General features: G+C 40.9%; 1 protein-coding gene across 22 annotated transcripts in view; it reads left to right on the forward strand.

The window, feature by feature from the left end:
* The window catches only part of CADPS2 (calcium dependent secretion activator 2), a 452677-nt gene that overhangs the window by 252764 nt on the left and 186110 nt on the right, over nucleotides 1-13803 (forward strand). For all 22 annotated transcript variants that reach the window (XR_013356335.1, XM_077855972.1, XM_077855984.1 and 19 more), the window contains one exon: nucleotides 2124-2263. Coding sequence is in view for 21 of the 22 variants with exons in the window: in XM_077855972.1 (XP_077712098.1) it covers nucleotides 2124-2263 (140 nt within the window). In the remaining variant the exon portion in view is untranslated. The remainder of the gene's footprint in view (nucleotides 1-2123; nucleotides 2264-13803) is intronic.

Consider the following 13803-nt stretch of genomic DNA (forward strand, 5'->3'; position numbering starts at 1 on the left):
AGCTTTAGCCTTACAAAATATGTTTCCTACATAAGATTTCAACGTGAAAATCACTCTTTGATCCATGGGCTGCGGGACGGCTGTTTTGTCAGCAAGCATGGAAATAACAGTCTCATTGTCCATCTCCGTCAGGGTTCTTGGGTGACCAGGTGCACTGTCCTTCACAGTAATATTCTGAAAGGAATCTTTTTTTTTTTCTAGCAGTAGGTCTCTCCAGTGGACTTAAAATAGCCAGTAAACCATGTTGTAAACAGATGTGCTGTTTACAATTACCAACGTCATTCCATTTACAGAGCTCAAACAGACAGATTTAGTGTCATTCTTAAGGACCCTAGGATTTTTGGAATGGTAAGTAAAGGAGCTTTAGCTTTAATTTAAAGTCACCACCTATATTACTCATAACAAGAGTCATCCTGTCCCTTCAATGCTACGTAGCCAGGAACTGACTTCTCCTCTCTGGCTTATGGGAGTCTAGGATGACATCTGCCAGTATAGGACTGTTGCATGTACGTTAAAAATCGGTTGTTTAGCATAGCCACTTTAATTAGCTAGATCTTGGGTAACTTACTGGGGCTTCTACATCAGCACAGACTGTGTCACCTTGCACTTCTGTGTTATGGAGACAGTGTCTTTCCTTAAACCTCAGGAACCAACCTCTTCTAGCTTCAGACTTTCCTTCTGCAGCTTCCTCACCTCTCTTTGCCTTCATAGAATTGAAGAGAGTTAGGGTCTTTCTCTGGATGAGGCTTAAGGGGATGTTGTGGCTGATTTGATCTTCTATCCCAACCACTAAAACCTTCTCTATGTTAGCAATAAGCTGTGTGGCTTTTTATCACTTGTGCAAGTACTGGAGTCCACTTTTAATTTCCTTCAAGAGTTTTTCCTTTGTAATGACAACTTGGCCCAAGAGACTGAGCCTTCAGCCTATCTTGGCTTTTGACAAGCCTTCCTCGCTAAGTTTAGTGATTGCTAGTTTTTGATTTAAAGTGAAAGACGTGTGACTCCTCCTGTCACTTGAACACTTAGAGGCTATTTTGGGATTATTATCTTAATTTCAGTGTTATTGCTGAAATACAGAAGACTGTAGAGATACAGCATAATAACCAATTAGTAGAACAGTTGAAAAACACACATTTATTGATTAAGTTTGGTGTCTTATGTGAGCATGGTTCGTGATGCCCCAAAAACAGTTACAGTAGTAACATTGCAGTTCTTCACTGATCACAGATCCCCATAACAAATATAACAATAATGTAAAAGTTTGAGACATTATGAGAATTATCAAAATGTGACAGACGAGAGGTGAGCAGATGCTGTTGGCGGAAGGGCACCAATAGGCCTGCTCAACGCAGGGTTGCCGTAGTCTTGCAATTTGTAAGACACAGCATCTGTGAAGAACAATCAGGTGAAATGCAATAAGATGAGGTCTGCTTGGATAAGGCATGTAATATCTGAAGAGTAAGCTGTTCTTCTGTGTTGGCTTCGTGAAGCTGTAGAGTTATGCAATAATCACTTGGTAATTTGGAAGTTTTCTTAAAAATAATTACTTCATTTCAGTCATTATATCATCTTTATAGTTTTAAAAACATGTCATCAGGGAAAAATCCTTTTTTGGTATTGATCTAAAACAAAAAATGTGCTATGGTATCAGTTTTTTCCGTCTCTAATTGAGTTTATTTCCTTTAACAATGAAAATATTAAAACATGAGTTGTATTTTTGCTGCCTAAAATAATTAGTTTTACTTTTTTAAACAAGCTATCTGTAATTTCAAAAGATAGTTCTTTCTGAACTTTTGTTCTGAGAAGCTTAGAATAGTCTTGAAATAATAGGTGTTTAACAAGTATTTCTCAACTGTCAATTCAACTGTAGCCTTTGTGCTATTACCTCATTATGAAGTGACACAGGAAGAAAACTCGCTGTGTGATAATACGAAAACACATATTTGTCAAAAAGATAAATGAGTCTGTATTGAAAACCCATCTGTTGTGGTGGGAGTCAAATGGTTTAGACACATTTGGGCATGATACCTTCTTTTTAACAGGAAAACATAGAAAAGATTTCCATTCCAACCCTTAGACACCGTATTGTGCACTTAAATGTTTTCCTTTTTTGTCTTTTACAGGTGATATTATACCCAACTTCTAATAGCTCCAAGTCAGCTGACTTGCACCGAATGATAGTTCCAAAAAATAGCCAGGACTCTGACTTAAAAATCAAATTAGCAGTGCGAATGGATAAACCACCACATATGAAACATAGTGGGTGAGTGTGTACTTGAAGATACTTTTCTCCTGAATTACTGAATTCAATTTCACTGTATCACTTTTGTCAGTTTACTAAGAGAGCCAGTATATCATGGAATGTTCACCCCCAAAAATGACATTCATGGGATTACTTAATTTTTTAAACTCCTAGACATCTTTATATCTAAATACACAGATATTTAGTTAAAATAGCTGCTTCCATGCTAACATACATTTGGTAATTGATTGCAGTGGTATTCCACATCACTTCTATTGATGAAGAGTCGTGATAGATGGAGACGACTTCTAGGATGTTATAACGATGTTTGAAACAAGCGTAGCGTTCAGGTCTCCAGAAATAAACTTACATAAAATATGTTAAAGCTGAAATGTCATTCAGATATAACCCAGAAGGCTGTGAAAGGTTTGTCAGGGAGGAGTGTGGGGGAAGCGACGCTGGTGGGTGAGCCAGAGCACAGGGCCTGTCTCCTGGGGACTGCCGTGGGCCGGGGTCAACCTTCATCTCTGCCAGGGCTCCTTTTCCCTTGTGGTTGGCGAGGTAACAGGTCTGAACTCTTGAATACAATAAAATGAGTTTTTTAGAAGCCTGAGTCCTCAGGTTAGCACTGTGGGACTCACAAAGCCAAATCCCAGCACAGAGTTGTTAGTTATTAAGAAAGAACGTGACCTTTTTTCACCATAGAGAGAAGCAGTGGCTAAGGTGGCTCCCTCTGAGATTAGCAGCCAACATAAGAGTCTAAGAATATGTGTTCCTGAACAGACAGATGCCATCTGCTGGCTTTGGACTCAAATTACCAACACTGTGGCAGAGCTAACTGATGAGTCCATAGGATAAGTATCCTTTAGATGACCAACATGGGACCAAGGACTACAACACTTCCTTGGTTGGATGGGCAGTGTACACAGTGTCAGAACCAGTCTTGCTGATGGGAAACACAGCTCAGGATGGGCTCTTTGAAGGGACAGCATAATTTGATAGCCCCCATTATGGCATCTTCTACATAGTAATGCAAACTAAAGGTTAACCATGACTCAGCTCATGATGCAGACGGAGTTCCTGGGATTTAATATTTAGAGTTCTTCTCATTGATCCATCTATCTGCTCACCGTTGATTTATCTAGCAGGCATGTATTGAGCACTAACTCGTTCCTCCCAGAACAGACCGCAGTGAGATACCATCTCAGACCTAAAGGAAGTGGCTAGTCAGGGATTCAGGCCGGTATACAAGTATCTAAAATAGTGATAAAGGCTATAAGAGAGGAATGGGAACCGGTAGAAGGAACACCTGATTTTTGCTGCAGTTAGTCATGAAAACCTGACTTTCGAGATAAAATCTGAACTATGAATTCAGGGGGGGCAGTGAGGACAGAGGGCATCCCGATCACATGACATCGTATATATCTGGGCAAGAGTTCTGGAAGGACTTTTAGCCAATGAGGACAAGCTGAGCTCAGCTAGCCTCGAGAGCTTTGACTAGAGGGTTGGAATGCTACCTTAAAGTGCTTAAAGACTAGTAGAGCCCAGAGTTGGATGTAAAGGAACAGGTGTTCCAGGCACTGCAGTTATTTCTCTACTCTTTGTATCAGCCTCTTTTGATGAATGGTACCATAAGGAATTGGAGCCTACATAATTTCCAACATAGTCTTTAATTTACAAATGGCCACCATGGTGAAAACTCCTGGAGCCTTCAGAGTGTCCCCAAAACCAAGATTAAATGTGAGGTTGGGCACATGGCAAGTTTTATAGCCTTTCATTTCTGTAGAAAGAAAGCCCTATTCTCATCTTTGGCAGCTTCTTCCTTTTAGAATGCGCCAGGGCAGGAGGAATAATCCAACCCCCCCTGTAAGACTTGGTTTTTTTGGTTGGTGGTTCTTCTTCTTCTTCTTCTTTTTTTTTTTTTTTTAAATCATTCCTTTGTACTGAAGGATAACTGACTTATATCCTCTCTCTGAGCCCTTGACTAAGTCAGGAACCCCAGGATGGGTCTGGAGTTGACTTCTGTCCAAGACTCCTGGTGAAGGGGATCACTAAAGAGAATAGATCATAGTCTTTCAACTTAATATAGTAAGCCCAGGAATTCACCTTGGATTCAGATCAGGAATGCTTTAATCCAGCCACGTGACTTGTCGTCTGCCATTCCTAAATACCAACAGGCAATTCTAGGCATACAGGTATCTCTGCAGTTTATTGTATGTAAGAGGAAGGAACTCTAGAACTGAATCTGTGATGCTCTTCTTCTAGTTGCTGTGTTATGCAGCATAATTAAGAATGTCATATTTCATAATAGCAATTCAGGAAGAACTAATGTCTGTATTGGACATAATCATAATGACAATCAACCAGTTAAAGGTTCTCGATATTGCTGTAATGGCATTTTCTCCCTGTGAGCAGTACAGGTGCTTTACCGCAAGCACCTATTTGGGTTCCTCAGTGCGCTTGGAAACAGGTATTTTAAATACCACCCCTGTGTATATGGGCAAACACGACTTGACCTACATCATAACTGTATTCATTCTTTTTTTGGCAGTGTTTCATAAATGGGTTTTACTGAACTTAATTACATTTAAGAAGAGAAAGTTCACTAACCTTTTTCTTCCAAGTACTCTATCAGATGCCAACACGATAATAGGATGTGAGTAGTAGATTAATCGCACTTTGCTTGGGGGCTGGATTGTGTTCTGTCAATAATTCATCCTACAATGAATAATTAACAGATGAGTAATGAATAATTGAAAAAGAGACAAGCCAAGTCAAAAAAAGATTAATTTGTCTTTAAAATACGGCAAACCTCTCTCACAGATAAACTTGTCAAGTGGATTAAATGATAAATTGGGAGGGTTATGGCTTTTATCTTCAAAGCACTTTTGAGAACTAGACTTTGAAATCCTCTGGGTCTTTAGTTATAAAAACCTTTTGGATGTTCTAATACTGTGGGCATCTCTTATGTGAACTATCATAATATGTAAGTAGATCAATATTCATCATATTTATGGCACCTGTGTGGGCCCTAGATAAATACATTTAATCAGTGTTTATTTTTATTGCCCTCACTTGCACTGTGAGTTTCTTAGACCTGTTTGAATCCCAGTACCCCCCATGGTATGTGGTCAAGGATAGGTATTAATATAATAATGATGATGAAAATAGGAGTGTGTTCCTTAGAGCCTTAAGGAAAAAATGAGAGTAAGTTGCATTCCTAAGTTGAAATGCAAAGGGTTCTAAACACAAGTTAGAGAATAGAGTATAATTGTAAGGTGAAAAATACCTAAAATAGTGTGTTTGGTTCTCGACTGTTGCTTTTTTATTTTTTTTAAAGATTTTATCTATTTGAGAGAGAGCGAGAGCCGAGAGCACACAAGCAGGGGAGAGGGAGAAGCAGGCTCCCCGCTGAGCAAGGAGCCCAATGTGGGGGCTCGATCCCAGGACCCCAGGATCATGACTTGAGCCAAAGGCGGATGCTTGACCCACTGAATTACCCAGGCACCCCTCAACTATTGCCGTTTTAAATAACCTTTTTTTAAAGCAGAAAAATATATCTGAGCTTAAGCTCATGTTTCTGATAACTAATCAGTCCACGACTGCAAATTACAGTTTTTTGGAATAGGATTGACTCGGAATGCCCTGGTGGCTCAGCGGTTGAGCATCTGCCTTTGGCTCAGGATGTGATCCTGGGGTCCTGGGATTGAGTCCTGCATGGGGCTCCCCACGGGGAGCCTGCTTCTCCCTCTGCCTGCTTCTGTGTGTCTCTCATGAATAAATAAATAAAATCTTAAAAAAAAAAAAAAAGGAGGACTGACTACGTGTAAATGAAAATACATATAGTCTGGATAAAATAAACAAAAAGATGATTTCATTCTTTTAAAACCAAACTGGATGTTACCACATACATAGATTTGTTTTTTTTTTAAAAAGGGCTCATTTATTCTTTTGGAATACGTCCTATAAACTAATTATATAAACTTCTGTACATCTGTTAAATGAATTACCAGCTAGATTTTGAATGGTTAAATAATTCATATCCAGTTTTTAAATTTATTTTCCTGCTTTTTTTGGGTAGCTGGAAGACAGAAGTATTCTTGAACAAATGGACTATCCTTTAGCATAGCCTAGTGGCTGAGTAACAGTATTAACTTATTTCTCAGAATACTCTTCCTGTTTTTATCAAATACCATTTTCCTAATTCAAATGTTATTTTTTTCAGTCAAAAGAAAGGCAAAGTAGAACTAAATAAAACAAATGATTCTTCTAACGATTCTACAAGGGGAAAGGAGAAAAGAAAATTAAATTGTCACAAATATGTAGAAACAGATGACCAGGATCGCTCCTAGGTCTGCCTGCAACTGATTATTTTGTAGGTGAAAAACGAATGAAAGCTTCATGAATATATGACTGTATAAGGGTTTTGTCACAGTTAAGAACTGGTAAGATAAAGTGTTAGCCAAATCACTGTCCCATAAATCTCCCATTTCTTTTCTGCAGAGTCATGCTTGGCTACTTAAGCATTTATTGATCAGATATACTGAAATAATTTGTAATTGTCATTTATAAAAGTCTCAGCTTAATTTATATCATAAAGGTTTACAGGGCGCTAGGTCTGTTTCTTGCTGCAGGGAGGGGCAGTAGTTCAGGCAGGAAGCGCGGTGTAGACTCCCAGCTGGCCGCGTTGCTGTCCCGTGCTTTCCGTGGAGCCGACCGCCGTGCACCCGGGGGCTGGGTGTCAGGCTGTCACACTGGGCGTTTGCTCATAACGTGAAATGACTGCACTCTGATAAAATGGTCTTGTTTGTGACTTACAGGTTTATGATCTTCTGTTAGTTTAGGGGATAGTCCCATTATCAAAGGGAGGGAAATCTTCCTTTGGTCAAGGTGGCCTTTCCTTAGAGGGCCCAGGCCTCACAGAAAGGACAGGTCTGTTTTTTACCCTGGAGAAAAAAAAAAAAATTGATTCTCCATTTAAGTTGACCTTTTAGGATGATTTTCCTACCTGTCCTTATCTAAAAGAGCCGTGTTTTGACATTTGAACCGATAGATAGGTCTGTTTGCCTTCCTGGTGTGAATTTACCTTATTCGGGCTAATTTCATATTCAATCTAATTTCATAGAAATCCCGCTTCTTACTGCTTTGCCAAAACTTCTGACAAAGTATTGGTTAGATTCTTAATTAATGGTTCTTTTTCCAAATACAGCTTTCAGAAGAGAAGCCGGCCTCTGGTACCTGGTAAACACCAGTGTAACTGCTGTAGAATAATTAAAGAGCATAGGCCATAAAGCCAACTTTGTTTTTCCAAATGCCTTATTTTCATGTCCCTTTCAGTTGCTAATTTAAATCATTAAGAACTTTATTTCTCATCTCAATTTACTAGTGACTAATTATGTAATAATGGTAGAAACATTTTTAAGCATGGCTTTAATGATCGCTAAACTAGATGTTTTAACTTATATTCCCTTTGCAAAACTTCTCTGATTTCTTCTGTGATAAATTTGTTTGCCTTAAACTGTAAGATTAAGTGTGGCTTTCTGTTCAACACCCTCTTACTCCCAGGATTTTTCTCCAGGGTGAAACATTTTAACCTTATTTTCTTCTTTTTCCTGCATCAAATGACTATTACTTTTCGTTCTCCTTCTGTGTCCTGTCCGAGCATCTTAAAAGCACAGCAGGCAAGATAATTAAAAGCAGAATATGAGGTCTTTTAAAATTCTCTTTCAGAAACCACAGACCGTAGTCATAGGTTATCCTAATTAATTTGGGGCACTCTAACAAAATCATAGTGAAAACTATTTAGGAGTACTATATAATTTTATAAACAGTTAACATACAGAATCATAATTGGACAGTTCCATCTCAGTTGATGCCTTCCCATAAAATTCTGTGCTATGTACTGGCAAAGTAGTACTTTTTATTGCTTTGCATGTATCCAGAAATTTTAAAATATTAACCCTGAGTTTATACAGCAAAACTCTTGGGCTTGTTAAACGAGCCTTGCGGGAGGTCAGGAAAAACTTGGGCTTTATTTAAAGATACTTGTTTGTAGTTGATTCCCCTGACAGACGTCGCTGGGCGGTGGTACAGGTGGAGGACAGTGCAGTCGCAGTCGTGTAGAACTAGCAGTGGTTTCAGAGCCAGGACGCTGGTGTGTGTGGTCTCGCTCTGCTGCTGACGTGGGTAAGTCACCTCGCCTGGCCTGGATTCATCCGTTGCTAAATGGGACGTCTGACGATCAGGAATTTGGCCCCTTGAGCCCCCGTAAATGCAGGACTTATCAAATCATGTCCTCCTTGGCCCCGCCAGGAATGCTCCCCGCGTTCCATGGCGCGCGCAGCAGCGTAGGGAGGACGTGCAAGGCCTAGGGTGAACAGGGGCGTCGAAGGGAGGACACCTGGGAAGGTGAGACGTTTGGGGATGTGTCTGCATCTTCTCAAGATGAGAAGAAAAGGAAATATGAAGACTGAGACATCAGGCTGCCTTTATGTGAAATTCACTTGAAAACTCTTTGTCTTCTGCTCATGGCAGTCAGGAGCAGGTGCACGCGGGGTGCCTGGGTGGCTCAGCCAGTTGTGTGCCTGACTCCTGATTTCGGCTCAGGTCTGTCTATTTTGTGTCTTGCGACTTTGCTGAATTCACCTACCGGTTCTGATAGTCTTTGGGTTTTCTCTGTGTCGTATCACATCGTCTGCAGATAGTCACCGTTTTACTTCTTCCTTACGATTTGGATGCCTTTCATTTCTTACCCGACTGTTGTGCCTGGGACGTCGGTGTTGCGCTGAATCAAAGTGGTGAGAGCAGACATCCTTGTTTTATTCATGGTCTTAGAGGGAAAGCTTCCCAGCTTTTCACCGTTGAGTCTGGTGTTTGCCATGGATTTTTTGTATTTGCAGAAGTAGTACCTCAATGTGCATAAGATGCTTCCAGGAGAAGGTGGCTAACCCGCGGTGATAATATGTCTCAGCGGTTATAAGACCCTGGAGAAAGTAGGACTGGGTAGGACGTGCTGCTCAGGCCTTGGGGCCGTGAGACCATACTGAGGAGTGCAGCCCCGGCTGGGCCTGCACGTGCGGAGCCATGTTGGTAGTTGAGTGACAAACCAAACTTCCACCGGGGCCGGCTGGCCATTCTGCTCTTTAAATCTGGTTAAAAGCATGGCCTGTATCCACACCCAGTGATCCATCCGGGAACAGGGACTGCAGCCCAAACTCTGAGTACCAGAGATGGAAGTCCTCAGCCTTGTCGAAGGGGACACCTCAGTCTTTGAACCTTTATTGTGTTTTGTGCAGGTTATTCTCTGTATGAATGGGTCGTGGCAATAGAACAATTAGTAAAAGAGCCTCCATGTGTATTTTCCGTCCCTCTCCCCCATATTTTCCCCCCTCAAAAATCCATTCCATAATATATATATATTATATATATATATAATGTATTAGAGACATGTGTGTCAGGTACGACTTGTTCCGATCAAGGGTTGAAGGTGGCCCGGCACTTGATGTTGACGAGGCTGCAGGAGGTCGGTCCTGCAGTCGTTGAAGCGTCTGTGGGATATCATAGACCAGTCCTCTCACTACTGGAGTATCTCCCACCCATCCTGCAACCTTTATGCACGGAAGAGTACTACCCAGAGGTGCCTGTCAGGAGACGGATGGCAGAGAAACTTCTGAATTAAATCTTATTACCAATCTGGTAAATGTTATCTTTAAGTGCTCATTTTGTTGGAATGTTGCTATAGAAGGTTCCGGACCTCGGGTCTCAGGTAGTTTTGATGAACACTCAGTAGAACTCCTTTATCCAGGCCTCCTAGGGCTGTGAAATAAGTTGATAGTAAAGTTGAGCTTCTGGGAAATTTGCTGGGCTCTACGTTCCTCCCCTCCCTTTCTTCCTGCCTTGTCCCAAAGGATGTTCTAAAGGTTAAAGGTGGTCCTAAAAAGAGAAAATGAAACTTTCTGAGCCACAGCCCTCCATGTGATTCTAAAAAAGTCTTTTCAGGAGTTTAAGCAAGCCCATTGTGCTGTGATTTAATTAGCTGTGTTTAGAGACCTCATGAACGATTCATTAAAAAAAATAAGGCACTGTTTCCAACTCACCCCCCACCTCCAACACCTTTCTGTTTTGCTCCTTCTCCAGCCCCCCTGAGGACTGCTGACCTAGGTCTAGCCACTGTGCCTGTGGTCGCCCTGCGTCTGCAGTCACAGGCCTCCTTAGTTTCTTCATCTTCAAAAAAGCATGACTGAGCTCACTAAAAACTGTTTTCTTCCAGCTCTGAGATTTCTTTCAATTTTATTTTAAACCTAAATGTAGACGTCCTAAGGAAAGCAGGATAGAAATAGTTACAATTCCTGGGGCAGGATAGAAACAGGTAAACGATTTTCAAGCCACATCATTCTCTTTCAGGACAGGAGGCAGGGTACGGAGTGGTTAAGGTCACAGGCTTTGGAGTTAGACCTGGGTCCAGCCTTGAGCTCCGCAGTTTTTACGTGACTTCTCATAGCATCACTTTTCTCAACTGTGAAGTTGGATTGTCCCGAGCAAGAGACGAAAATCATGTAACTCAGTGCCTGTTACACGCTGGGTGCTCAATCAGATTAGTAGCCATTGTTATTAGAATAAACATTATTTTAAAGAATTATAGTCCCATGAGCTATAATAAATCCTTTTAGTTTTAAACACATTGTTAGATTTTACTTGGAAGAAAATGCTCAAAGACAGATAGGGTTGGTGCCCAAATTCTAATTCCATCAGAGTTACAAAAATAGGTCCCCTGCTAGGACCCTCTGATTTAATTGTTAGGCTTTAATGTGTTTTTATTTGACAGCTATTACGGATATAGGCGGTGGTGGTGGTAGTTCAGGTGTGTGTTTTTCACTGCTGACTTTATTTTGCCTTCTCTATGTCCAAGGGGAGAAAAACGGAAGGTATTATATAAGAGCGCTCAGATAAGTTCAAGTTCTAAAAAAGAACACCTGGAGACTATTTCATAGCAAGCAAGAAGAATAAGATATGACTGTACTGGGGCTAAAATAAAGGGAAAAGTTCTAACTTCTTTTTAAAATAGCAAATGCTTTTTTAAAGCATTTATTTTTTTTTTAAACAGCAAAAGCCCTGGGGGGCTCAGTGGTTTAGGGCAGCCTTCGGCCCAGGGCGTGATCCTGGAGACCTGGGCTCGAGCCCCACGTCGGGCTCCCTGCATGGAGCCTGCTTCTCCCTCTGCCTGCGTCTCTGCCTCTCTTTTTCTCTCTCTTTCGCGTGTGCGCATGAATAAATAAATAAAAATGTTTAAAAATATAAAATAGCAAATGCTTTCAAAGCATGTTATTTTAAATAACTAGTGGTGCCTTGTCTATTTAGGGCAGTGGCTAATTTTACATTTGTTGCTTAAATCGTTAGACAAGTATTGATCCTCTATAGCTCTAAGCAGTCTGCCTGGTTTTTCTAGTTTCCATATAAAAACGGGTCCACTTTTTAATAAGTTGTTGATCTCAATAATTTTTACATACCCAGTAAGTTTTAATGTGCATTCTAAATTGGTTTTACATGTGCTTCATTTAAGAAAAGTTTAGTCGGTACTTACAGATGCAAAACCTTGTGTGTTGTAGTTACCGTAGCATCCAAGACATTCATGTAGTTGAGTAATTAATTAGATATGCTGATGTTTTATGAAAATAATCCCTGGGGGATCCCTGGGTGGCGCAGCGGTTTGGCGCCTGCCTTTGGCCCAGGGCGCGATCCTGGAGACCCGGGATCGAATCCCACGTCGGGCTCCCGGTGCATGGAGCCTGCTTCTCCCTCTGCCTGTGTCTCTGTCTCATTCTCTCTCTCTCTCTGTGACTATCACAAATAAAAAAAAAAAAAAAAAAAAAAAAAAAGAAAATAATCCCTGGGAGAGATTGGCATCGTTGAGATGGGGCTTCTGAAGATGCTGCTTGAATGTTCTCTGCTGGTTCCTGGTGCAGGCCCTCCAGGGTGGCAGACACGGGAGGGGCAGTCCTCCCCGTCCCCTGCCCCGTGCTCGTCCCTCTGTGGTCAGGTGTGCTGCTGTGCGCAGGCCATCCTCACCGCCCAAAGCACAACAGTGCATTTCTGCCCCTCCTAACTGGCTTCATTCTTTAAGCTCTTACCATTATGTGATACTATATTTACTGGCTATAGTTTGTCTTTCCCTAGAATGTTAACTTCATTTGGGTGACTTGCTGTTGGCCACCCCCGCCCCCCAAACCAGATCTAATTTCCAGAGGGAAATTTTCATTGTTTTACTGCTATTTTTAAACCTAGTTTTGGTTTTTTCGTGTGTGTTTTTTTTCTTTAGAAACTGCCTACTGATTAGTAGAAGCTGAATAAATACTAGAACAAATGTTTTCTTTTCCAAAAAAAGAGCAAATGCAGAATTTATGTTCACAGCTCTTTTATATTCAAGAGAAGTATTGGATTGATTGGATATAAACTTCAAGTTATGGCATTATCTGATTGTTACCCTACTGTTAAGTTTGTTGGAATATGTTTCAAAATATTTCTCCAGAGGAATTACAGTAGGTTTTATTAGTCCAAAAACTTCTATAGGACTAGAAATCTAAAGACTGAGGAAAAAAATGTATTCTTGTTCAAAATATATGAAATTCAAAGTCCTTATTCTCTACAGCAAGGCTTCCTTTAATAGCTTTTTGCCTAGCTATGATGGAGAAAGTACATTTTTAATATCTATTACCTGTCGACATGTTGATATGTAGACTATTTCTGTGATATGTGCTGGAACCGTAGGACAGTGTCCATATACAAGAATAATATATAACCAATACTTATTAATGGAAAAAAAAACCCTAGATTTTACTTTTGTTTATACTGTCTTTGTGGAATCAGTAAGTCTTTTGCTTTTTTTCTCCTACAGTAAGTCCTGATTTGAAAGTCATATTTATTTCAGAACTGATTTTGTCAGTTGTGTTTCATGAACACTTTTACCCTATTTATATTGCCTCCCCCCCCAAAAAAAAAAAACCAAACTTCATGAAAATATTCTCCCCAACAACTGACAAAGAACAACAAAGAGGAAAAGGAACCAGTGCCTTGCTCATCAGAGACAGGAAGCGTCATGGATACATCGGAGGGAAGGGAGTGGAGGGCCGTGGGAGCAAAAGACCTCTACCTGCTGCCAGCTTGCGTGAAGATTACAGAGAGCTCAGAGCGTAGGGTGGGCACGAAGCAGGAGGAAATTAGGAGCCACGAAGGTTACGTGAACTAGAAAACAGGATGAAGCTGGGCAGTAGTGAAGGACAGTAGCCAGAAGGACTTGGTCAACATATATGGCAGCAAAGCTGGCCTCATTTGAGAAACCCTGACAAAGAACAAAGTAGGTTTGGGACAGGCAGTGGGGTGGTAATGACACATCCCAAGGGAAGAATATACGTGTTTGTGGAAAGTAGTGATGGGGGTAGAACAGCACCAGAAAACACGGACATGATGAGAAGAAACATCTTAAACATAGTCCCAACTTCCCTACTGGTGTATCTAGGTCTTTCCACATAGGACATCCAGTCCTAAGGAATACTTCCCAATCCTCT

The sequence above is a fragment of the Canis aureus genome, chromosome 18 (assembly GCF_053574225.1).
Source record: "Canis aureus isolate CA01 chromosome 18, VMU_Caureus_v.1.0, whole genome shotgun sequence".
Taxonomy (NCBI): domain Eukaryota; kingdom Metazoa; phylum Chordata; class Mammalia; order Carnivora; family Canidae; genus Canis; species Canis aureus.